The sequence below is a fragment of the Giraffa tippelskirchi genome, chromosome 4 (genome assembly GCF_054371585.1).
Source record: "Giraffa tippelskirchi isolate mGirTip1 chromosome 4, T2T-mGirTip1v1.2.pri, whole genome shotgun sequence".
Classification (NCBI taxonomy): domain Eukaryota; kingdom Metazoa; phylum Chordata; class Mammalia; order Artiodactyla; family Giraffidae; genus Giraffa; species Giraffa tippelskirchi.
This window is the reverse complement of record NC_137278.1, coordinates 133,193,510-133,219,012: the sequence shown is the minus strand read 5'-3', so window position 1 is coordinate 133,219,012 and position 25,503 is coordinate 133,193,510. Positions and strand designations below refer to the sequence as shown.

The 25,503-nt window shown below is 44.1% G+C and overlaps 2 protein-coding genes and 1 long non-coding RNA gene across 5 annotated transcripts in view; 2 read left to right on the top strand and 1 right to left on the bottom strand.

Moving 5' to 3' along the window:
- Positions 1 to 8,697, top strand: part of LOC145545195 (uncharacterized) — a 33,969-nt gene extending 25,272 nt beyond the window's left edge. Inside the window, exon 3 of the long non-coding RNA XR_014081939.1 lies at positions 8,540 to 8,697. This is a non-coding gene — a long non-coding RNA (uncharacterized LOC145545195). The remainder of the gene's footprint in view (positions 1 to 8,539) is intronic.
- Positions 1,289 to 2,197, top strand: H1-7 (H1.7 linker histone). The gene has a single exon (XM_081589094.1). It carries the CDS (start codon positions 1,317 to 1,319, stop codon positions 2,082 to 2,084), a length of 768 nt encoding a protein of 255 aa, XP_081445220.1. The 5' UTR covers positions 1,289 to 1,316; the 3' UTR covers positions 2,085 to 2,197.
- A 686-nt stretch (positions 8,698 to 9,383) lies between the features above and the next one.
- Positions 9,384 to 24,772, bottom strand: ZNF641 (zinc finger protein 641). 3 transcript variants are annotated; one of them, XM_081589073.1, is made up of 6 exons: positions 24,638 to 24,772; positions 18,656 to 18,864; positions 17,943 to 18,034; positions 16,094 to 16,223; positions 15,356 to 15,469; positions 9,384 to 13,111 (listed from the first exon to the last, which is right to left on the bottom strand). In XM_081589073.1, the coding sequence occupies exons 1-6, from the start codon at positions 24,670 to 24,672 to the stop codon at positions 12,357 to 12,359; spliced, it is 1,335 nt and encodes a 444-aa protein (XP_081445199.1). In that variant the 5' UTR covers positions 24,673 to 24,772; the 3' UTR covers positions 9,384 to 12,356. The 3 variants fall into 3 exon arrangements, with proteins under 3 accessions (XP_081445199.1, XP_081445201.1, XP_081445200.1); XM_081589075.1 differs by lacking the exon at positions 24,638 to 24,772 and adding an exon at positions 21,504 to 21,633; XM_081589074.1 differs by lacking the exon at positions 24,638 to 24,772 and adding an exon at positions 20,762 to 20,778.
- Positions 24,773 to 25,503: the final 731 nt, after the last annotated feature.

Genomic DNA, 25,503 nt, shown 5'->3' with positions numbered 1-25,503 from the left:
TTTCCTTCTGAATCCAGAGAAAGCCTCCTCACCAGCAAGGAGCTTAAGCAGACTCAAATCAAATGCTTGCTATATATAGTAATGCTGTATTAGGTACAGCACGGGGAATAGAAATTCAAAGACTGTCCGACTCTGAGGGACCTTTTTATTTAGTTGGAAAGATATAAAGATCCAGAGTGAAATAACTTTTATGCTCCTTTGTCTATTATCACATCTTCTGAATTTTTGCAGTATGGTATGTTTCTGTGATGTTGGTAGGAAGGGATTATCAAACCTTTTTCTTAGATAAGGAAGTCAGGTTTAAAAATATTAAGGATTATTAATGTCATATGGCTATTAAAGAGCTAGGATATGTATTCATATCTTCCAGCTCCAGTTTTTTTCTTTTTTAAAATATTGTGCCACACTGTACCTTCTAATATCAAATTAATTTACAGTAAAGAAAAAAAACCATATAGGGTTACAGAAGTAATCGTGGTAATTAAGAGGAAAGAAATTCTTTTACTGAAGGAGTCTGAGGAGGCTTCAGTGAAGGAGCATTTAGCAGGATTTTGAAAGGTAAGTAGGATTTATATGGACAGAGATGGGATGAGCAATCTAAGAGGAGGACAAGAAGCAGAAAAGCAGAGTCTGTTTAAAGAATAATGATTAGACCAGTGTTCTTAGGCTATTCTTATTTGGAATCTGGATTGTTCCAATCCAATTGAACGAGGCATCTGAACTTTGCAGGTGTGGGAACTATGTTTAGGGTAGAGGGACCACAGTGATTTCTTACTTTTTTTCAAACTCTTGCACAAAATCCACTGTGCTGAGAGCCAGGGAGATATGACTGCATATATTTTCCTGGTGGGACCTAAAAATGGGAGTTTCTCGGCCGGGTTGTGTTTAACAGACTACCACAGCTACTTTTTAAAGGCACTGTATTACTTGTGGATGGTTAGGAACAACTTCTTTTCCTTTTTAGGAGAATGTGGGTAGATGGTGTGCAGGACCACAGAAAAAAATAGTAACCTTCAGAAAGCGGCTGAGATTAAGATCAGTGAGAAGTGTAAACTTTTAAGAGCAGGAAACCGAATCCTGGATATTATAAAGGGGATTTTTCAGGTGTGCAGAGGCTCTGAAAATCCGAATTGGTTTAGACCTAGAAGGAAACAAGCGTCTGACAGGTTTTTCAAAGTGAGAAAGACCCCCTACCCATGGGGTCGGCCGCCCTCGTAATAGGACCTGCCTTTGTGACGTGGCCCGGCAGCCGCAGTCTTATTAGCTCATACATGGGTAAGTGAGGTTCAGAGCCAGGGGCCCCGCGAAGCGGGGCCATGGCTGAAGGGGCTCAGCCCATGGACGCATCCCAAGGTACTGAAGTTAAGATCCAGCAGCCCACGGAAAGAGTACTCGCGGGACCGCTGAGGCGGGGCTCGCCCTCCGTGCTCAAGGTATCCCAGCTGTTGCTCCGCGCCATCGCCGCGCACAAAAGGCTGACCCTGGCGGTTCTCAAGAAGGAGCTCGGAAATGCGGGCTACGAGGTGCGCAGGAAGTGCGGCCGCTTCTCGGGTGAACGGTCCAGGTCTGCAGGGAAGGGCACTCTCCTCCGGGTGAGCGGCAGCGAAGCCGCCGGCTACTTCAGGATCTGGAAGGTTCCGAAGCCGAAGAGAAAGCCAGGACGCCCAAGGCTGGAGGAGAGCTTGCGCTCGTCAAGGACCCCTCTCGGGGTGCCTAACTCAGGCAGGCGCTGTGCTCGCCGCACGGTGGCCAGGAAGGTATGGAGGGGGCGCTCGAGGGCAGACTCGAGGAAGGTGAGGTCAAGGGCCAAGGACCAGGTGAGTTCCAGAACCAAGGAGGAAGGGACGGCCAAGAAGGAAGACATCAGGCCCAGATCCCGAAATGAGAAGACGCCAAGGTCCAAGGCCATGGAAGAAAAGAAGCAGGACCTGGAGAAGCCGGTGAAACGGACCGTCCAGAAGCCAGCTTCCACTAAAACCGACCGGACTTCGCATGGGCAGGCGAACACAAACGACTCGAGGGCTACTCGCACCAGGACTTCCACTAAAGCTGAAGGTGCTCGCAGCGCCGCTGGGAGTCCATAGTGTGGGAGCCACGCCCCTTCCTCTGGGCACAGACGCCTTTCCCTGTAGGCTCCAGTGAGAGCAGCTTCACACTCGTTGAAATGAACAAAACTATATACAAGACCTTTCCACCACATTGTGTCTGTTTCCTCTTTGCTGCACCTGAAGGGGAAAGGGTAGGTGTTGAACTGAGACCTGTAGCAGAAGCCTGTCGGGTGAAGACAGAACAAGGAGAATGACATTCTGTTTCTAGTGCAGGAGCCAGGAAAATTTTCTTTCGAAAGGAAAGAAAACAGGTAGAAGAAAGCCAGCAACTTCACGGGATTAGAGGATGTGTTGGATTAATGTTAGACAGCCTAGCAAATGTAAATTGAGTTTTGGAGAGAAGGGCAAGTAAGGAGAGAAGTGGGGGGCATCACTGGGGCAAGAGAATAGAAGACTTTAGGTTAAGTGGTCCCACTAATCCAAAGTGTTCTTACTGGAAATTCCTTTTAGAAGAAGGCCTCTCTCCCACAATTGATTGTAATGCGTTTGTAATTTTTGCCCTGATTTGATAATTGTTTTAACTTAGAAAAATATGTCTTATATGTTAATCCTCAGTTGAATGACAGTGTGTGTGAAAACATCTAGCACAAGGCTCGAGTCATGGTAGGTGCTTATCACAAGAATTTTATATGAGTGTAAATGATTTGTGATAGAGCGATAATGTGCTACCACAGAAAACTATACTGGGTCAGTACTTAATGAGACCAGGATCCTAGTCCAAGTGCTGCAAGTCTGACCTTAACTAAGTTATTTAATCATTCATGGTCTTGGTTTCCTTCTCTGTTTAAAAAAATGCTGGAATTAGAGTAGGATTATTTTAGGTGATTTTAAGTGTCCGTAAAATGATAAGAGGGACTTAGACATAATGGTGTATGCTTTGATTGACAAAATTCATTAAGGGAATTATCAGCTGGGAAAGTACTAGCTCCTAGTGAGGAAACTACTAAGATATACAGAATGCATATCAGAAATAAAAGAAGATGAGGAAGGCTAAATAACGAATAGCTAAATCTTTGCTCTTCTCAAAACACATGTGCTAAGCACTATATACCAAATTGGAGCAAATATATGATTTCTTTTGGTTCTGAAAGCAGGCATAAAGCACACTATGAGAACAGTTCTCATGCCATTGGCCTTGACAGGACACAGAAATGGTTCCTTGGGAAGTCAACATCAGAGTTTTTTAGGGTATACCTGACCAAACTTTTCCCAGCAAATTCTGATATCTTTTATAAGGGGCCGCAGGATTTATATTTAAAACAAACTTAAGTGATGCTAATATTCACTTACACCTTTAAATGAAGGTCACTCCTTTAAGCCTATACAATGTAACAGCAAAATGCATGCCCTGTATTTCATCTATAGATGATACGAACTTTGAAATCTCCCCCTGCTGTAATTAGTTTTACCATGCACTTGAATTGTCTGTAAGTGGCAGAATGAAGCAAACAATCAGAAAATAGCCACCTGAAAAAAAGGCAAAGAGAAACATTGTCTACTGAACACAATTAGAACAAATTAATCAAATGCCTGTATGATCGCCAGATGTTACTGCCCCTTTATAGTTCCAGGATGTTTTTACTTAAATAACAAGATGGTCTCAAATTAGAAATCCCTTTCCCCTAAATTAGGATGGGAAGGACACTGGCAACAACTTGTTTTCTATATTTCCTAGGAATCTTCATTCTTCTGTTTGTATTATGATGTTTTTCTTCATTTAAGCAAACGTTATTAATCACTTAGTAAACTTACCAAATTAAGTAAATTATTTATATAATTTACATAGCTAACAATGGTCATTTCAGATTATTTTCATTGATAAGCTTTAGGGTGACTGTACTCTGATTAAATATAAGGCATGATTTTAACTCATAGGTAGGCCATCCAGATTGTTTAGGTCATAATTCTAATTGGGTACTTCTGTGGAGAAACTCCCAAGAATAGCTCACTTCATCCCTAGTGTTCATTGATGACTAAATGTCTGCAAGATTCTGGATGTTTTGCTGAGAATAAAGATGGATAAAACATAATCTCCACTTTTTAGTGCTCACATTCTAGTGGCATATTTGGGTATTTAACTTTGGTCAGGGCAAAAAGAACATCCCTGCCCTCAATTCTTTGCTTTCCTTTTATCTCAACTGCCTAGTGCAAATATGGTCAGAAAATTTTTGGACTTTGGAGTTGTAATGCCCTGTAACATCAAATATTCAGAGGTTGTTGAAAAAACAAATAAAATGGCCTTTAAAAATATGGGAAAAAAATATAATTTTACTCATAAAGGAAATGCACATTAAAACAATAAGATAACATTTTTAATCAAAATGTTTGAGAACCTACTCTGTTGTTGAGGCTGTGGGGAAACAGGCGCTCATATACGATGCTAGTGAGAGTGTAAATCTCCAAGACCCCAGTGGAAGAAGAAACTTGGCTTTGATAATTATAAATGCAAATGTACTTTGATTCAGTAGAACCACTTTTAGGAATTTACTTTTTAGATATTAATGCATTTGTGTAAAGACTTATGTGCAAGGTATTTAATTGAAGCATTGCAATAACAACAACAATAAAAAGACGTAAGGTAATGGCATTAAGGGATTGATTAAACTGTGAAACTTCCATACAGTGAACTAGTACACAGCTATAAAGATTCTCTATGTATTATGACAAACTCCCCAAGATAGATGAAGTAAAAAAAATTCAGGACACTGAGTATATCTTCTACCTTTTGTGTAAAGTGAAGGAAAATGTGACTGTTTGCAACTGTATAAAGAAACTCTGGAAGGATATACAAAATCCTGTCTCTGTTGTGAGGGGAAAGTAATAGGAACTGTAGAAAACACATAGGAATAAAACTCCCTACCATACCTTGTATTTGTTTTCAGAATCATATAAATTGTAACTTGTTCAAGATGAGGTAGAAATTTCCACATAATTGTCAATTATAGCCTTTTCACTTATACGGTAGTTTATACTTTTGCATGCATTGTTTTGTTTTACTTCATGACAGTCTCTTAGATTTTTAGTGAAAAATCTAATGTTAGAAAATGTTCATTGGAAGGACTGATGTTGAAGCTGAAACTCCAATACTTTGGCCACCTCATGCGAAGAGTTGACTCATTGGAAAAGACCCTAATGCTGGGTAGGATTGGGGGCAGGAGGAGAAGGGGATGACAGAGGATGAGATGGTTGGATGGCATCACCGACTCGATGGACATGGGTCTGGGTAGACTCCGGGAGTTGGTGATGGACAGAGAGGCCTGGCGTGCTGCAGTTCATGGCGTCGCAAAGAGTCGGACACGACTGAGGAACTGAACTGAATTTAGAAGTTGATTTTTAACTGCAAATTCAGTGCTCTCTTCACTACAGTTATAGTTGAGTACAGCCTCTACAAGAGTTAATGTAGGGAAAGATCAGAAGTTTAGAATTCATTTATACACTTGAGTATTTTAATAATGTAGTGATTTCTTGTAGGGAAAGGTGTTCAACACATGGTGGGGGGGGTGTTTTCTGATCATGAAACTATTTCCATTTGTCAGTGGTCTCAAAACAATAGATTTCTCCTGTTCTTCCTTCTCCTCTGGGGATCTCGAACATGGCAAGGCTGTCTGGTTGGACTGCAGATTCAGCCAAAACCTAAGTGCCTAGTAAGGACAGGAGGATAGGCCATTTGGGGAATTGATAGAGGGACACCATGCTGAAAGGGGCTCAAAGAAAGCCAAAGGATTTGGAATAGAGGAACTGAAGACTGGGTGAGGGGGTGTTAGCATGAGTCCTGTCAATGCTAGGAAAGACATTAATATGGTAAGAAGAAGGAAGTCAGGATGTCAGTAGTCCACTGGAATTGGCTGAGAGAACAGGCCCATCGATGAACAATCACAGTTGTGCTTTGCCTCCTCCTCTTGTCAGTTCCTTCCCTCTTCCCCATTTTGGTTAGGGGAAGGCTAGACATGTCAAAAGCTTTATTCCAAGTGACTGGGGGGAATTAAGAGTGAATGTAAGAAAATAAGGAAACACATGGAGCACAAGGCAGGTGGCAAACAGCCTGGCTGGTGTTAAGAAAGCTGCAGAGACACATCACCCCTACGCAGTAGGACTGAAGCTCTTTAAGGCAACTCCCATGGAGAAGAGCAAAGCTTTTGGGGTATACCCAGTGCCTGCAGAGTGGTTTCCTGTCCCCATCCCAGTGAAGCGCCATGGGTGAGAGGCCATGTCAGTGGGTCACAAGCTGGTTGGTTTCCCCTAGGCCAGCTTTGCATGATTTTTCCTCACGTTGTTTCTCACCCTGTCCTCTTGATACCCTCTACCAGATGCCCATCCTCTTCACCCTCAATGGTGAATGTATCTGGCGGACTTAACCGTGCAGGTTTCTGCTGGGTCCCCCGAAACTTCCAGTAATTGTGAATTTGTCTGGGAGGTCAATTCAGTCACCGCCTCAGGTTCCAGACTTATGCTCAGCACTCTAAGGGTCTCCCGAGAGTGGGTCAGCACTTAATTGACCAAGATGGAAGGCCTTATATTTGTGTGCAAGGCCCTCGTTCCCTCACCCTTGGCCTGGCCTCCCCAGCACTCTGCTCCCTCAGTCTCCAGAATGGGTTGCGTCCCTAGATGATCGAAGTGACATCTGGGAGCCAAGGCACTAGGAGAGAGGTGGGAAGACCTAACATGGGTACCTTAAAGTGTTTGTTTCAGGAAGGGCAGCAAGGGGGCTCCTGCATGGTTCTGTGACTCCCCCTAGAGCTGTCTAGTGTTCCCCACTTTGTTGTAGTCTTTTTATCAGGAAAGAAGAGCTGAGAATGGAGGGGAGAGGAGAGGATGGAGCAAGGAAGTCAGTGACACAGACAATACATCCTTTCTTCAACTGACAGGGACCATGAAGAGTAGATTAGAGATCTCTATAGACAGAATGAAGGTACCTGGTTGGATGATCCATGGGAAGTTCACTGTCCATCAGAGGGAACTAAGTCAGACAATAGCTAGAAATTTGGAAGGCACTGGGCAGTTAGGCTGGATGGCCAGTGGGTATACACTCCTGAGGCTGCCTGATGCATGGTGTTCTGAGGGATGGCAGCAAAGTGCTGGTGAAGGAGGGGACAGCTGAGGAAGATGCTGAGTATAGGGACTATGGCTGTACTCAATCCTCCAGGCCTGGGACAGCCCACACCTGGCACATAGTAAGCATACAAAAATGGCTTGTAGAATGGGGACTGAGTTTTGGAAACTGCATCAGGGGAAGAAAAGTCTGTAGGGAGGGTGTCAAGGGCCTGGGTTTGGCAGTACAGGCAACCTTGGCCAAGTCCAGATGTGGGAAGGTATGTACGAAAGAGGGGGGTAGAATAGGGTGATGGTAGCTGAGCTGCTACAGCCAAGCCAAGAATCTGAGGGAAGAAAGTGGGAAGTGTGATGAAAGGACCCTACTTAGTAGGCCTGAAGATGACAGAAAAGAAACTGGACAATAGGCAGGGGTACAGGTAGCAAGTAGGCTCACAATAGGATGGAACTGGCTAAAAACTGGAAGAGAGAAACTACAATGGAAGGGTAGGAATTGGGAAAAACAAACGCCCTTGGGAAGGTATGGCATTCCCCAGGAAAAACAAAAGAGAGAACCAAACCAAATGAAAAAGAGAAGTGGGAGTGAAGAGTAGAAGAGCTGTTTATTGGACAGATGGAGGCAGTGACAGGAGAGAAGGTAGAGCCTGAGGCCTAGAGTTTCTCTGCCTTAGGAGAGAGGAGCTGACCATCTCCAAAGAGACTTGGGTTCACACTAACTTTTTGACCTTGCAGAGCCCAAAAGAGGTAGCAGGTTTGCAAGGATCCTAATGGGTATGTCTAGGACAGAGGGTGAAGGAGGTATCAGGGCCAAGACATAATCTTCAAAGCAGGAGAATGCATTTTTGATATAGGCACTGTGGTTTAATTAGTTACAACCTCTACCTAGTAAACAGTCTAGGTTCAGATTTCATGTCATATCTTACTAAATGAGCCTGGTTTCCTCTTATGTCCTGGGGGTCTCTCTGATCCTCCTGCTGCCCTTGCTGGCCAAATCATGGTGAGAAATCCTTTGCATGGCACCTTATTGGTCTTCAGTGCAACTGTGAGGTAAGAATACTTGGGTCCTTAAGGGCTTGGGACAGATGGCCTTACTCTGCCTCTGTGCTGAGTAAATGCCCACCCCTTTGCCTCCAGGGCAACTCATTAGGCCTGAAAAGGACCAGATAAGGAGGATCATTTCTTTGGATGTCCATTTTTCAGTTTTATGTTGGATTTACCATCTTTGAGATGTCTGCTCCTTTTTGTCTTTTTAGATTTCTAGACTGGTGAAACCTCAGTACCCGTTTTAGACGCTCCAGCCTCAACCAATTATAGAAGCTTAGTAGTTACCCCACCACAGTTTTTGAAATTGGTGACTAACCCAGTTCTTTTCCCGACTTAAGGATGGTGGAATACCTTGGGACTCAAGAGGAATTGAACTGAGGAGCAACTATCCTAGGAGTTTGCAGAAAATAAATCTGAGAACACGGGTGTCAAGATTCCATCTCTCCCTATTTGAAGAGTGTGAGGAGCCACTGGTTAAAATGGAATCTGGATCTCCTAGCCATTGGTTCCATTTGTTTCATCCCACACTTGGGTCCACATCAAATACCCTGGAAGGCAGGTTAAAGACCAATTGCTGGATTCCATCCCCACAGTTTCTGAATCAGTTTGTCCAGGGTGAAAATTTGCATTTCTAAGATAACGTCTTCTAGGTGATGTTGATGTTGCTGGTACAAAGATTCATTTGAGACCCATAAATTTTGCCATCTCAGAATCTCTAAGGGATCCAGGGAATAGATTTCACTTTCTGTTGTTGCCCAGCCCCACTCACCCCCATCCAGAGCACTCAACTGAACAGAGCTGGAAAGAACTTGTTCTCTGGAACCTCTGGTTCTGAGTTAGGGCTCACTTTGCCCTTGATGAAACAAGAAATAGTGATTTGATTGTAGGAATGCTGGAAATGGGAGGATTTTATCCCAAATTATCACCTCTTTGCTCCCTGAATGCATAACATCATTTTAACAAGGAAACTTTTCCTTCTTCCACTATCAGAGCTACAGCTTAAAATGTAGATAGCTCTGAGAAAGTCAACCCTTTGGCTATAGTCTCCATTGTAAGGGATTCTTTGCAGAGATACCCTAATGGGGTGGGAAGGCAGGGATACTTGGGCTCTGAATAGGGTAGAGGCACCACACAGAGGAAAAAAGGTGACAGGTTCCTAAAGACAGACTTCCCTATTTTACATTTTGTCCAGAGAGAACACAGAGACATTTTTTTATTTAAAGGGCATAGGGTAGGGTAGACACGTGGCAGAGGGAGTTGGGAGGAAGATGGGAGTTTTCCCTGAGGGAAAAATCACTCAAATCTCTTTACTCAGCTGATGGCTGTTGCTTATTTTATTTTTTGTCCAAAGGAATGGTGTTGGACGGAGGTAGAGAAGGCAGTGGTACAGTAGAAATGACCTAAAGGGATGCCCCTTCTGCCAAATGCCCTTAGATTCCACGATGCCTTTCAGTTGGGTGCTGAGTGCAGCTACACTTTGGGGGCTTCATTTTCCCTCCTTAAAATCACAAGAGATCAAAGGCTGGAGGAAAACACCTGGTTTTTAAGAGGTGTGATCCGATCGTATGGAGGGTCACCTCATGCAAATCTTTAAAATAAGGTTTGTGAGAAACTGGATTTGTCAGCATGTCATATAAATTTTTAAGAAAGCACCGAGTGTAAGCAATACCCTTCAAATCATTAAAGACAGAATACTCTCCTGATATCCTACTGCCTCTGGTATCTTAGTCCTTAGAATGTTTAGAGATCCTTGCCATGCGATTCTTGACACAAATATATAATGACCATATTGGATCAGGGTAACTCCTTCTCTTTGACCCCAATTTAGTGATTCCATGGATGGGCTCTCACCCTGCTAAATGTGTATGCAAAATTGAATGAACTACTACTGTCTTTTCTTCTCAAAAGTTGAGTTTCTGTTTTTTATCAGATTCTCAAAAGGGTCTGTGATCCAAAACAGATTCTGGACGATCCTCACATAGAGCTGATTGTGTTAATGTATGAGGCATAGTGGAAGGTAAAAGAAATGGCATCATTCAGTTTTGCCAATGGAATCCAGTATTTTCCTATGCCCTGGGGTGTCTCCTAATACTGATCCTAAAATGTTCCTGTCTCAGAGGACCTGGGACAAGGATGCCTTACAAATGGCTGGCCATTTTGCTCTATTCATAAGAACGTAAGCAAGAGAAGTGCATTCTAGGCAAAATGGGAAGGCTGCCCTGAGCAGAAGGGAGGTAGGGGCTGGATTTCTCAAGTTATATCCACTGTAAGAAGCCCAGTCAGTAAAATGACCCTATTTTCAACTCCATTTGGGCCCAGGACTCTGAGGAGCTATGATTCACTCAGTTTTTTCTAAGCAAGTGGAAAAGCCATTGAACTAGACTGTTGCAGCTCACTTCCTCTTGTCTGTCTGGTTAATTCCACCAACTGTGGTTGAGAAACAAGTGTGTTAAGGAAAAACCAGAATCTAAGCATTAGAGAGAAAATATCCCACTTCCATCCTCTTTGCTTTTCTCCCTCCCTACCCACAAGCTGCTCTTACATACAAGGTAATTTTTAAATTATAAGACTGGTATTAACACATCATCAGTAAAGAGAAACAATGACCAATCCATTAACTGATGCTAGAATACTTATGCAAGTTAAGAGTCAGTGCAGACATTTTCCCAGAACTGGGAGAAGAAACAACCAGGAAGCTCATTACCCTGCATCAGCCGAATGGCTAAGCCACAGCCATTTCCCTAAAGTTCTATTTAGGGGAATGAGATCCACAAGAATAACTCTGCCCCTTGATGAGGCAATCAAGGTCAAACAAGAGTGACGACAACAACCTGCAAGCACTGTGACTCCTGCCGTAACTTCTCAGCACTTAAAACAAGACCCAAAAACCCACTCAGCACAAAGCTGCTATATGCACCTGACTTGAAATTAATAAGACATAGCTCACCTCACAGAGGATGTCTCTCTCTCCACTTAAGCAAAAAGAATCTGTGGCCCAGAGATTTAGACCTAGACTTACATATCCAAGTTGTCTTGATCTCAGTGATACTGGGGAAGGCTGTATACCTCAACCCCCAAAACTTAAGCCTCCCTTAATCTCTCAGCTTGCTTATTATCTTGAAACAAAACAAACCAAAACCCCTATACAATCCCCACTACCCTCATCCCCAGAACACAGCCCCTAGAAAATCTAGCTTATACAGTTTGCACTTTGCATGCTCTCTTCAAAGACCCTGCACAGATACACAGACACATAAAGACACTGTCAAGAGGAGAGGGGTCTGTTCAAGGGAATAAAGTATTTTTCTTCTGTGTGGGCCTGGGTTACCTGGGGGTATAAGGTCCATCTCTTAACACTGTAGCGTGATCTCTCAGCTAGATATATGTATATGTGGGGTGAAGGGAGCAGGAACAGGGGTGATAAGGTTACTGTTTGTTTTTCAGCAGGTGGGGTAAGAGGTGTGGATGTATATTCAGATGATTGGAGTAGGGGTGATGGGCCCACACAGGAATGAGGTCTGCCCCTCAGCTTTCATTTGGATAAAAAAGGGGGCTCTGGGTGCCTGATCACTCTCTCTCCTGTTTCCCTATTACTCTGTAACCCAGTGTTCACCATTGTGGTTCAAGGAGTCACCAGTTCTGTGAGATGCGAGACAAAAAGGATACCGAAGTCAAATAAATTTAGGAAACACTGCGGTAAGAAAGGCTTAACCATTTGCTCTAATGCATAAATTTTTGAGCCTTTAATAAGCTAGTATGTGTTTTCTCTATATATATATATAGAGAGAGAGAATAGTTATGTTATAGAAGGGTGATACTCAATATTTAACAACTGGTATGGCACAGGCTTCAACCAATCAGAATGGGCCTTAGCCACAAACTGCTGGTACCACTGTACCCTGGAGAACGGGATCAGGCTGAATATCAGCCCACTCAGTAAGCAGCGTTTCCCAAAAGTTTTGCCCAAAGAACTCTATGTGGCATCTAACAGAACTGGTGAGAAAGGCTCTGGCTAATGCTGGAACTGCATCTCTCTAGGGATGGGACCAGGACTCATGATTCTGACCACGGGGGTGCAGGAGAGGGGCAGCTCTGGCAGAGACTCCTGGTAGCACCGGCTGACAGATGTGACTACAGCTGCAGCAGAAATAGATTTCAAAAGACAGATGTCCCTCTGTCCCAGCTGCTCCGAGGACTCTGTCCCTGGTGGGTCAGCAGGTGCCTGTCCAGGTGATGTTTACGGCCGAAGCTCTTCTCACAGCGTGGGCACTGGAAGGGCTTCTCCCCGGTGTGTGTCAGCCAGTGTCTCACCAGGTGGTGCCGTCGGCCAAAGCTCTTCCCACACTCAGTGCACACGTGGCACTTTGGCACAGGTGGCGTGCGCTGCCGCTTCCTAGCCCCAGGGCTGTCTCCAACCTCTTGACCCTTGCAGGATTTGCCATCTGCGTGCACTCTCTGGTGGCTGGCTAGATGGGAGTTGCATCGGAAATTCTTTCCACACTCAGGGCACCTGCTGGGCTTGTCATGTAGGTGGGTTTTCTGGTGTCGGATCAGGTGATGTCTTCTCCCAAAGCTCTTCTCACACTTGAGGCAGCTGTAGGGCCTCTCCCCTGTGTGTGTCTGCTGGTGCCTGGCCAGGTGGGAGCCCCACACAAACTGTTTACCACACTGGGGGCACGTGTGTGGTCTTAACAGGGAATCCATTTCTGTGCTACACAGAAGATTTGAGAAGCTATCTTCCTGAAGAAAAGGTGGGCCCAGGAGCATGCCTCTGGAGCTTCTGGGCATGGAATCCCAGTTCGCAACCTGCTCTGGGTTCCAGAGAACAGTATCTTCAGACACACTAGATAACATTCTGGGAGGCTCTGCTTCTAGTTCAGGGGTATCCCCCTCGTGCTCACTTCCATCTCCTGTGGAAAAAGGAAAATACAGACCCCCAAGAGGTGAGTCACAAGGGAGTAGCCCAGGACTTAATCACAAATGAGGCTGCATGATGCCTATTAGGGTCTAAACCTCACCCCATAAGGGCTGAGAGAACAGATTTTAATGTTGTACAAGACAGTATAAGAGATACAGAGGTTAAAGCTTAGACTTAGGAGACAGATACCCACAAAATTTCAGTTTTCCCACTATACTTCTGTGGGCCTTCATTTCTTCTTCTGTAAAATGGGAATAATTATAAGGCAGATGTTATAAGACAGATAGGATAGTACCTGCATATGTTCAGTTCAGTTCAGTTCAGTCGCTCAGTCATGTCCAACTCTTTGCGACCCCATGAATCGCAGCACACCAGGCCTCCCTGTCCATTACCAACTGTGATGCCATCCAACCATCTCATCCTCTGTCGTCCCCTTCTCCTCCTGCCCCCAGTCCTTCTCAGCATTAGGGTCTTTTCCAATGAGTCAACTCTTCGCATGAGGTGGCCAAAGTATTGGAGTTTCAGCTTCAACATCAGTCCTTCCAATGAACACCCAGGACTGATCTCCTTTAGGATGGACTGGTTGGATCTTCTTGCAGTCCAAGGGACTCTCAAGAGTCTTCTCCAACACCACAGTTCAAAAGCATCAATTCTTTGGCGCTCAGCTTTCTTCACCGTCCAACTCTCACATCCATACATGACCACTGTATGAGATCAGTGGTCCCTGATCCCATACAGGGACCTAGCCTTGACTAGACGGACCTTTGTTGGCAAAGTAATGTCTCTGCTTTTTAAATATGCTATCTAAGTTGGTCATAACCTTCCTTCCAAGGAGTAAGCATCTTTTAATTTCATGGCTGCAATCACCATCAGCAGTGATTTTGGAGCCCCAAAAAACAAAGTCAGCCACTGTTTCCCCATGTATTTGCCATGAAGTGATGGGACCAGATGCCATGATCTTACTTTTCTGAACGTTGAGCTTTAAGCCAACTTTTTCACTCTCCTCTTTCACCTTCATCAAGAGGCTCTTTAGTTCTTCTTCACTTTCTGCCATAAGGGTGGTGTCATCTGCATATCTGAGGTTATTGATATTTCTCCCGGCAATCTTGATTCCAGCTTGTGTTTCTTCCAGCCCAGCGTTTCTCATGATGTACTCTGCATAGAAGTGAAATAAGCAGGGTGACAATATACAGCCTTGACGTACTCCTTTTCCTATTTGGAACCAGTCTGTTGTTCCATGGCCAGTTCTAACTGTTGCTTCCTGACCTGCATACAGGTTTCTCAAGAGACAGGTCAGATGGTCTTGTATTCCCAGATTTCAGAGTTTTCCGCAGTTTATTGTGATCCACATAGTCAAAGGCTTTGGCCTAGTCAATAAAGCAGAAATAGATGTTTTTCTGGAACTCTCTTGCTTTTTCGATGATCCAGCGGATGTAGGCAATTTGACCTCTGGTTCCTCTGCCTTTTCTAAAACCAGCTTGAACATCTGGAAGTTCACGGTTCACGTATTTCTGAAGCCTGGCTTGGAGAATTTTGAGATTTACTTTACTAGCATGTGAGATGAGTGCAATTGTGTGGTTGTTTGAGCATTCTTTGGCATTGCCTTTCTTTGCATTACTAACTTCCCATGGCTCTCCCCTTGCCTTCTGAAAACTGACCTTTTCCAGTCCTGTGGCCACTGCTGAGTTTTCCTGCATATGTTAGACACTATTAAATAGTCTATGCTATTGTTGTTTCTATTTATTACTATTATTTATTTAGCACTTAAAAAAACTATTAATCACCATTACCATGAAGAGAGGTGAGGAATGGTCTGAAATCACTGGCCAGGTAACACCTTGTCAGCAACACTGGAGACATTGTGGAAGGCATTTCCATAATGGGTGGGAGGTTGAACAACAACAACTAACATTTATTGAGTGATTACTATGTGCCTGGTACTGTTTGACTATGGTAACATATTTAAATCTCATAATAATTTATAGATGAGGAACCCAAAGAGAAGTTAATTACTTTTCCAAGGTTCCACAGGTATGGTCCTAGATTCAGATCCACAAAGTCTGACTCTAGAGCCTGCCCTCTAAATTATTATGTTACACTGTCTTGCTTTTGAAGAAAAAGATCTCTAAACCATTCTGCTATAACTGTCTGAGGCAGAGGAGGGGTTGGAGGGACATGTAATGATGAACCTCCAAAAGGGGCGAAGGTCGTGGCTGAGTCTATCATATATCATTACCTGTGTATGTGACCTTCAGAATGTCCCTCTCTTCTAAGTCTGGGGGGTCGGGGACCCATTGTTCTTCTCCTCCTTCTAGTTGAGAAAGCATATCCAGTTTGGGAATTGGAAATCCTGATCATGGGAAAAGAAAACAGAGATGTCAGTTTGTTCAACTGTAATTTTCATTTCTGAAAAAAGCTGTTTCCTAGATTATTCCTTGGAACTCTATAGATAAAGAAGGCCAGATACAACAAGCCTTTCCCTCTCCCCACTCCCATTTCTGTTAAGTCCCCTCTTCTTTCAGAAAATCATATTCTCTTCCCAACAAGTGTTATCTTTTGTGCAAATTTCAAATACTTTCAGCTCAACTGTTCTTTCTGGTCATAACTTCACTTAATTAGCCCTACAACAGCTGTCTCACCCCCACCCCCACTCTCATCTTTCCCTAGATGGTTTCTGAGTTTCCAAGGACTCAGTTCCACTTCTTAGGTGTCCTTCTCTCTGAAAGAACCTCCCAATTCCCAACCAAGAATCGCCTAAAGTTCTCTAATAATTCATAGCATTTTGTTGTTGTTTTTTAAAAAGTGACACTTCTGTTCTCTTTGGATTAACCCTAGTGCTCTTTCCCTAGTGGAAACCTAGACAGATTCCCTGCCCAAGAAAAGAACCCCAAATGGACACTGCAACAGTCCCAGAGCAGATGGCTCCACTTTCCCAGAGTACAATCACCGAGTGGCTGGGGAAGGTCATGCTTACTCAGAGAGACCACTATCCCACAGTTTTCCTGCATGACATATTCTCCATAGAAGTCTGTCTGAGAAGGGTCCAGGCTCCGCCACTCCTCCTGTGAGAAGCACAGCGACACATCCTTGATGGTTACCAGGCCCTGAAACAAAATGCAGCATCATCTGTCAGCAGCTGTTCTTTAAGGAAAGTGGGGTCTCCGTATAAAAGGCTGAGGTGGTAGTAGAGGAGAGGTGGCAAGAGAGGGTCTAGAAAAAGAACTGCCAAGAGGTCCCTGGGCAGGGAACATGGTTTTGGTGAAGAGGAAAGGGGTAAAGATAATGGTCAGGGTGTGAGCGATAATGTCTGTAGAGGAGATTCCCAAGTTGGGACCATGAGAAGTTGGAGGCACCACAAACTCATTGGTCCCTCTGTGTAGTTACAAGTGTCTATCCAGTCTCTTCTCATCTGCCTTTCTTCTGCCTATTCTCGCTGCCTTTCTTCACTGCAGAAATTGTGTACAAGTTCCTCCTTTCTCTACTTGACCTTTCCTTTCCTATCTGCACAATATGGATAAAATATTCTTTCTGGCCTCCTCTGCCTATTATGCCATATCCTTATCTTTTAAGGCAGCATGGTCTGGCAGTTAGGAGCCCAGATTCTGGAGCCAAATGACTCCTAGCTCTTGTCACTTATATTAGCAGTATGACCTTACACAAGTACCTTAATCTCTTCCTGTCTAATTTTCTTGTCTTGATAACAGCGTTTCTCTCAGGGTTAAACGAGTTAATGTACATAAAGCACTCAGAGAACAGCAAGCATGGTAAGCACTCTGGGAGTATGGATACTACAACTACTATTATTACTAACGTCCCATGGCTCTCCCCTTGCCTTCTGAATCTAAACTTGTTTTCTCTCTCTGGTACTGCCCCTCTTCACATCTTTCTATCTTCTACTTATGTCCATAAATGCTCCATCATCCACCTAATTCAGTCTACTTTATGTTCTTCCAAGCTTCCTTCAGGTCCTCTTTTCTTACTCTTTCCAGATTTCTTTCTTTTTAAAATTTAAAATAATTTATTTATTTTTGGCTGTGCTGCGTCTTTGTTACTGTGCATGGGCTTTCTCTAGTTGTGGTGAGCAGGGGGCTACTCTCCAGTTGCGGTGAACAGGCTTCTCATTGCGGTGGCTTCTCTTGTTGTTGAGCTTGGGCTCTAGGGTGCATGGGCTTCAGTAGTTGTGGCGCTTGGGCTTTGTTGCCCATGGCATGTGGAATCTTCCCAGACCAGGGATCGAATCTGTGTCCCCTTCATTGGCAGGCAGATCCTTAAGCACTGGACAACCAGGAAAGCCCACGATTTATTTCTTAATGGACATTAACGAATTTTTCTTAAATTCTCCCTGTAGCTAGCACAGCTATCTATTAAAAACTAAACAAACTTAATCTGTAGGAATTTTCTTCTTCTCATCATGCCTCCATTCATTTTTCAAAGGGAATGAGTCCCTTAGAAAGGGATAGAATCTGTGCAGATATCAGACTAAATATCAATAGTGATCAAGTGAAATGACAAATCAATTAAGTGAAGTGAAGTAAAAGTCACTCAGTCGTGTCTGACTACTCTTTACAACCCATGGACTGTAGCCTGCCAGGCTCCTCTGTCCATGGAATTTTCCAGGCCAAAATACTGGAGTGGGTAGCTGTTCCCTTCTCCAAGGGATCTTCCCAACCCAGGGATCAAACTCAGGTCTCCCACATTGCAGATTCTTTACCATCTGAGCCACCAGGGAAGCCCAATGGAATGACACAAAGGCTACAGAAAGGCAGCAGTGACGAGACCTTGAGAGAGGCCAAGAGAAGAACATAACCCACAACATAACCCACCTGTGATCCTGCTGCAAGAAGTGCAGCTGCCATCTCCCAATCTCCAGTGCTCCCTTCCTGGGGAATGGCAGGAACCCAGGGAGTAGACTGAGCTGGTGAGGGGAGAGAGGAACCATTAGAGATGGAGCATCCATCTTTTTCCAGTTAGAGCCTGGGCCCTATTTTAGTGGGGCTTAAGCGTCATATTTTTTCCCTATATCTATGTCCACTGGTTAAGACTCAAATGCATAAATGTATTGTAGCAGAGGAGACCCTCCCTCAAATGTTCTGAAAGGGTACTGAGTGGTTTTTAGTAGAGCATGTATGTCATTCATTTCTACTAAACTAGCTGTGGTTTGAATTTATATTATTCAAATGTAATTTTCATCTTGTAAAGTTCATTTTACTGGGTGTGTTTTCCAATGGCAGTCAGTGTTTCTGTCACTTCCTTTGTCTCCCATATCTGTTACCACTAACCATGTAACAGGTGGAGGGAGTGATTATGTAAGAAATGGGAGAAACCCAGTTACATGGTTTGCAGAATCCAGATGCTCCTTATATTTTTCTGACTAGGGCCTGTAAGTTCTTTCTATTTCTGTGGCCTAGTCCTGGTACTAACTGTGCTATTCAGTCAGTCCATGGCAATTTGGAGATTTTTAATTCTACTTTTTCAATAGAGATTAGAAGATTATTCTCTGCATTGTGCTTCCCACACACACCCTGTGGGCTCTCACCCTTCTCCTGAAGGGACTGTGGCTCCTCTTCAAGGTCACAGCACAGGTGCTCCAATGGCCCTGGAGCTGTTCTCCATGGCCCCTCTTCCTGGCTTCCCCTTTCCACCTGGGGCTCTGCTCTATCCAGCTGGACATTCATTGACTCCCATCCTGTCCCCAGGGCTGCTGTCTGTTCTGAAAGCATTTTTGCTGCAAACCCAAATTGTGACCTGGAACAAATTTGTATCAGTTATGCCCATGACAGTGGAAAGGGGTGATAGTGCTAAGGGAGTTATGGAGAACAGTCCAGGGATAAAAGATGAAACTGGGTAAGAAGAGCTTGATGGAAGATGAACTTTAAAAGTTTGATGTGTTCCAATCAACTGAACCTGAGCCAGAAATAAGCAAGTGTTATATAGAAAGTCACTAATTGTTATTTTTGGAACCTCATGGTTGGCAAAACTTCATTAAAAAAAATCCTGGAAAGTCAAAAGCTATCAATTAATTTCAACCAATGAAATACTTAATCTGGGAATCTCAACCACTGAAAATAAGCAATCTGGAAACATGCAGGAGGGAATGCAAACAGATTTGCATTCAACAAAAATGGAGGTAATCCCACATAAGATTTTCTCCATGGACAAACTCCATTCTCATCAGTTTAGAATGAAATGATTACTATAGGTAGAAGTCCTCGTCAAAGGGTGTATTTCTCACAAGGCTGAACCAAATGGTGCCTTACTTAGAACAAATCTCAACAAAGAGACTTACAACCTATCATTCTGTTGTAGAAAATCAGAACTGGTAGTAAATATGGTGGACAGATCAATAACTTAGAAAGCAGATGTTCTAAAGCAACCCTACCAGATAAGAGAAACTGTTGGCAGTGAGGAGCTATGTCTAAAGAAAAGAGAGAGAGAAAAAAAAAAGAACAGAAAGAATTTCGTACAGGTAGAAAAAGGGGAAACAGGTGTTGCTAACATGACCCTGGGGTGAATAATAGCCTTGTGATTTAAGATACAGCAAAGAACCCGAGACACATGATAAAACGAGTCAGATCTCATTATAAAAACATATTCAATTTTAAAGAAGGGTATGGTGAAGCCAGAGTGTATTCCATCACAAGAAACAAAAGTGAAGACACGGATGGGAAATATGTCCATTAGGGAAAAGTTCCAAACAATGGACCTAGTCTTCTCTTGCCTTGGGAAGAAGGCTCATGAATGTTGCTGCCAATGAATAAAAAGAGAGATGTTTTCTTTCTCTATGTAGATCTCGTCTCTTGATTGCAAGAGAATAGATTTAGGTAAGATTTAAAAATTCTTAATAATCCTGCAGTGCACAGAGTTGAAGGCTCTTTGCTCTGGACCTCTTCAGAGCATGACAGGTTGTGTTGTGATAGCAGTCTCCCTGCCTTACAGCAGAGAAATAATCTATAAGACTGTGCAGAGTCACTTTTTGCTTGGCAACATCATATTTTTGTGATTCTTATTCAATGCCCAAGCAATCAGAGTCAGTGAAAGTGTTCCAAAAACAGGTCAGAACCTCGGTAACTGTTCTGGCTCACTCACATTCATCTAATGACATTTGCAAGGACAGATAATGACAAATGTCAAGTTGTTTATTTTCTTGCCTATCTGTCTTTGACAAGAGAGGTAAATGAGAACCCTAAGCTCAATGAACAGCAAGGGAACAAATTCCCCTTTCATCTCAGATGTCTCAGGGCCTCTTGGGAACATTCTGGACTGATTCCCAGCTTAGGAGGTTTCCTTTTCAGAGACTTCTCATGAGAAAGGAAAATTCCCAATAAAGCAATAAAGGGGGAGTTCCATTTTAGATTTCTCCTCTGAATTCAAGCCCCTGTGTTCTCTTCACTTCTAATATGTAAAGCATGGATTCCTCCTCTTCACCAAAAGTCTTCCTCATCCTCTAGCTTCGTTGGAAAGTCCTCCCTCAGGTCTTTACCTCTAGGTAAATATCTGGACACCTGTCTGAGGTCCATTTCTCCATCTCCCTAGCAGCAGAGTCCCTTGATAGGAAGCCTCTTTCGCAGGCCAGATGTGAGACTCTCCAGACCACTGACAGAAAACCTGTGGAAGAAATCTCAGCAAAGGAGAGGGCGGGTACTTGTCCTCCAACTGCATTTGCTAAGATGTGCATACTCTCGGAGCCAGCACCTGGGCAGTTAAGGTGTCAGCCCTAACTTGGATTTTCCTGGTTCCAGGATGTATCTCAGGCCTACTGGAGTCAGGGTTCTAGAAGTTTCGTTTACCCTTTTGCTTCACATATCTTAGGGGGGCATGACACCTGCAGAAGTTGGTTTCTGCAACAGCGAGTGCTGTTGGACAGAGGAAGGGCCACGCTACCGAAATGAGTAGTAGCCCAAGGGCACAGGGACAGTCGCTGTCAGAGAAGCCTGGCCCTGGTCCCGGGCGGGGTGTGGGCGGGACGGGTGCCCACTCCGGAGTTGGGTTGCTTCGTCCCTCCTTGTCTCCGTGCCCCGGGAGAGGGTCACGTTTCAGAGAACTCGAGAGAGAGGCAGAGCTGGAGCAGGGGAAGTGAGGTCAGAAAACAGGTTGCCCGTGAACTGGGACAGGAGCAAGTGAAGAAAAAGGAGCCACGGGGAAACCTGCGCGCGGTGACACCGGCGGGAACCCGCGGGGCCTGACAGCGACGACGCTGAGGACGAAGAGACAGGAGAGGGGCGGGCACAGAATGTCAGTGCAGCCGACCCTGGGAATGGCAAGCGACCCAGAGGCCGCGTCGACCCTCCTCCCCGCCCCCACGGGTGACCGGCCCCACTCGCCCCCGGGGAAGCCAGGTGTCCCTCCCTCCAGCCGTGACTCCGGCCAGCCCGGCCCCAACTCACCCGGGTTGGCTTGGCCTGCAGCCCGGTGTCTCCCTCCCGGGCGCCGCCTGCCCCTCCCCTCCGCCCTCGCTTCGTCGGAGCCGGCGTCCGCGGAGCCAGCGACAGGCGGAGACGGCGGCCCGGCGGGCGCGGGTGGGGCGGGCACAGGAAATCCCCGCCCGCTTCCGGGGCTCGGCGGCCGCGGCGGCGCTAAGAGGGGAGGGGCCGGTGCGGTGGACGGGCTGCGGCTCTGGCGCCCCCCGGCCGGCCCAGCCCCGCACTTCAGCGCCCGCCACCCCGGGGCGCCGCTGGCCGGAGCACCCAGCTCCCGACTGACAGTGGTCGCTCAGCCCCGCCCTCTCCCTGACTGACCAGTCCCGGCCACATCTTCCCTCCCGGCCACTCGGCCCCCCGCCGGGTCCTTTGCACATGGGCTAGTTAATTACCTTGACATTTAACAACCGCTGGTTATACGCCGGCCATCGCTATGAGGCTGATTTTTAGAGACAACGGTCTGAGTTCTTCAAGGAGCTCACCTTCTAGGTTTCAAGAAAATGACGGTGATGATAAGGGGCTGAGAGAGCCTTGAGGAGTCACTAATTCTGAACGAGGTTGACTTCACCCGAGACGTGTGTCTGAAATAGGCCTTGCGGCTGCATTGTACAGTTTGCGAGAGCCACCAGCCACAGTCCAGACGGAGGTGTGTTGTAACATATGCACCAGATAATTTGGAAGACAAAATTAGCGAAATGTACAATAGCTAATAAGCAATATTTTGAATATGTTGAGCTAAAATGGTTAAATTCACTGCACCTACTTCTTTTAGCTTTTTAAATATGGCTATTAAGGTGTTTGTATATGCGGCTTACATATTTCTATTGGACAAAGCTACTTCGAAACAGTAAGATAGATTTGACTGGAAAAGATAAGAAAGGGCCTACAAAACAGAATAAACACACTACTCTTAGAATCTGTTTATAATCTACAAATGGCATTCTTCCTCATCAGAACAATTCTGTACAATTGTACTTTATAGGCTTAACAAGTGACTCACTTAAGATCATAGGGGATAGACATTCCTTTAATGTCTAGTTATTTTTGCTATGTGCCAGGCACTGTAACTAAATCCTGGAAGTCAAAGATCCCAAAGGAATTGTCTGCCCGTGGATTCCAAAACTCAGTCTGTGGAAGCACATGTTAACAAATATTTGCAAAAAAAATATAACAGATGCTAAAGTGGAAGAGTATACTTTGCACTAGGAGCGAAGAAGTAAATGTGCATGGGTGGGAGGTCAGAGAAGGCCTGACAGAAGTCTTGAGGGAGAGAAGGGTGGGGAGGGCTCCATTAATGAAAAAGAATGTGCTAGACATGCAGTTGCAAAAGGGTATAGACCATATTCAAGAGCAGATCATAGGGTATTTTGGGGAAGTAGTAGAGCCAGGATTTGTATCTCAGTTCCTGGAACTAAATCCAGAGGTCCTTTTCATTTATATTTCCACAGGTGAGAAATACAAGGTATGTTAATCTGGGTATTTAACAATACCAATATCTCAGTGATTTAACATAATAAGAGCTTATGTTTCATAGAAGTAAGTGTGTAGCAGGCTTGTTGGGGCCAGTGGATGGGTTACGTGCTCCTTGCAATTATGGAAAGACCATGTTTCTTCCATCTTGTGGCTCCACCATCCTCTCTTGCCTTGGAATCCAATCTGTGGGCTGACCTGGTAGAGGTATCAGGGCCCAGCCCTGGAAGTGCTATACATCATTTGTACCCCATTTCCTTAGCCAGGGTTCAGGTACATGATTACATGGCTGCACCTAACTGCAGGGGGTGACTGTGAAATGTGAGTACCCCAACAGAGAAGGAAATGGGGTTGATGAATGGTTAGCATTGCTTCTGTCACACATATAATTAATCAAGCACCTAAACCTGACTTGACCTGAAGGAGATATTTGGGGAGTGGTGGCAGATTATATCAAAAAAACCAAAGAAAAAGGAGGCAAAATAGTCATCTTTGGCCTGATGACACAATCACAGGACATTAATATTTAATAAACATCTACTTTATGCCAGAAATTTGTTTTTTAACATCACAGGGAAAAATATAAAATGTCTTTATTATTAGCTTTAATGTGCCATCTCTTTAGATATCAGTCAGCAAACTTTGAGGTGTAGATATCATCTCAGCAACGGTTTAAGAGCATTCAGTGAGCCAAAAGGCAAAATTAGGAATTGAACTCTGGCCTTTGACTTATAATCTGGTGCACCTGTCACCAGAGTGTTACTTTACCTTTCACAGTAATACATGGATGAATCCAAGTTCCTATGTAAGGTGGAATAATTAAACATGCAGGGAGTAACAGGCAGATGATTCCATCTTTTTAAGACTTTTTAAGTCTTATATCAAGACCAGATCAGCTTTGAAGGCAAGATGTAGGAACAGCATCTTGGGTAGAATCAGAAGGCAGAAACATACATACTGTGGGGGGAAGAACATATCACAAGTCTTATATCAAGACCAGATCAGCTTTGAAGGCAAGATGTAGGAACAGCATCTTGGGTAGAATCAGAAGGCAGAAACATACATACTGTGGGGTGAAGAACATACGCAGTTGTGCCTATTTAGAGAAGAAATGAAATGGGGAAAATGATAGAAAGATTAGAATAGTGGGTCAAGGATTTCTAACTTGCCATGTCAAGTTATAAAGAGTCACTATATTTAGTGTTATAGGCAAGAGATATACCTGATGGGTCTAATTATATCATTCTAAGGAGACTCTTTTATCCAGGACTGCCCTATTGATAGAGTTCAGAACAACAGAATGGGATGAGTTGGACCCAAAGCTGGATTCTAGTGTGTATAGTACAGAGTTCCTCAGGACACAGCAGTATTCTTCCTGGGGCTCAGGGAGAAATCACAGTCATTTAAGGTTCCAAGTTCTCTGTGAGGACTTCAAAAGCCCTTAAGAGGCTCAGTCTCTTATCTGTCAGCCTTAGCTCCTTCATTTCTGAACTCTTGTTCTTCCATGGTTTGAATAAAAAAAGTATAATGCAGGTGTTCACCAGTTTATGATCATGTTATGAGTTTATTAGTTGATTGTAACAAATTATCATCTTGGCTTATAAAAACCTGTTCCACTGTAATAAACATACCTCCAATTGCTAATTAGAGCCCAATCACCATTCATAACACTGCTTTTCTTCCACTCAAAGTTTTTGAAGCTTGATGTTGGAGATGAGTTTTCACTAACAGGGCAGTGCAATTATTTGCTTCCTCTATGTCTGTGCCTATAAAAGAAAGAGGAAAGTTGAGGAAACTGTAGTAGGACTCCTGTGGAAAGAAGGGTAAGGGCCCCTTAGCCAGTAGTTAATAATTAAAACTGGTACATGTAGAGTACTTTAAAATTTACAAAGTGCTTCTATATACATGTGATCTTCATAACTCAGGGAGATAGACAAGACTAATCATTTTTATCCCTAGTCTTCACAAAGTGATACAACTGAGCAACAACAACAATAATCCCTAGTTTACATTTAAGGAAGTAGCAGTTCAGATATTTTAAATTGTAGAACCTCACTTTTTATTTCTATAATTCTGGGCAGATTTATGTATATATATCTGTTTTCTAATCAATAAAATGAATGTCATTATACCTACTCTGTAGGGTTGTTCTGAAGAATAAATGAGATAATGTAAATTGCCACCTAAAAATTGTCACTCACCGTTTGCCTCTACAAGGATTAGGTCACTAGCCGCTGTTGTCACTGACCTTCAACACATCTTAAAAAGACTTCAGGGTGGAGATCAAGGATGAGGCACTCTGTGCTCTGGGAAAAACTGGCAGAACAGGCTTTCAGATAGTTAGATATTTTCAGAAAAAGGTTTTATGAGCCTGGTTTCTTGTATCTTCTCATATCTAGGTAAGCACTAATATCATTAATGAGGACATTTTCTCCTTGTGACTATCAGCAATCTTCTGTGACTAGCAGTAACCTGCCAAAGCATATGCTGGATTACA

What these genes read in the sequence shown, in the direction of transcription:
- H1-7 (XM_081589094.1), top strand. Translation starts at nt 1,317, where the DNA reads ATGGCTGAAGGGGCTCAGCCCATGGACGCATCCCAAGGTACTGAAGTT.
- ZNF641 (XM_081589073.1), bottom strand. Translation starts at nt 24,672, where the DNA reads ATGAATGGTGATTGGGCTCTAATTAGCAATTGGAG. An exon ending in TGGGATAGTGGTCTCTCTGA is followed by an intron (nt 15,470 to 16,093) that starts GTAAGCATGACC and finishes TCCCATGATCAG; the next exon opens with GATTTCCAATTCCCAAACTG. An exon ending in TCTGAAGGTCACATACACAG is followed by an intron (nt 13,112 to 15,355) that starts GTAATGATATAT and finishes CTTTTTCCACAG; the next exon opens with GAGATGGAAGTGAGCACGAG.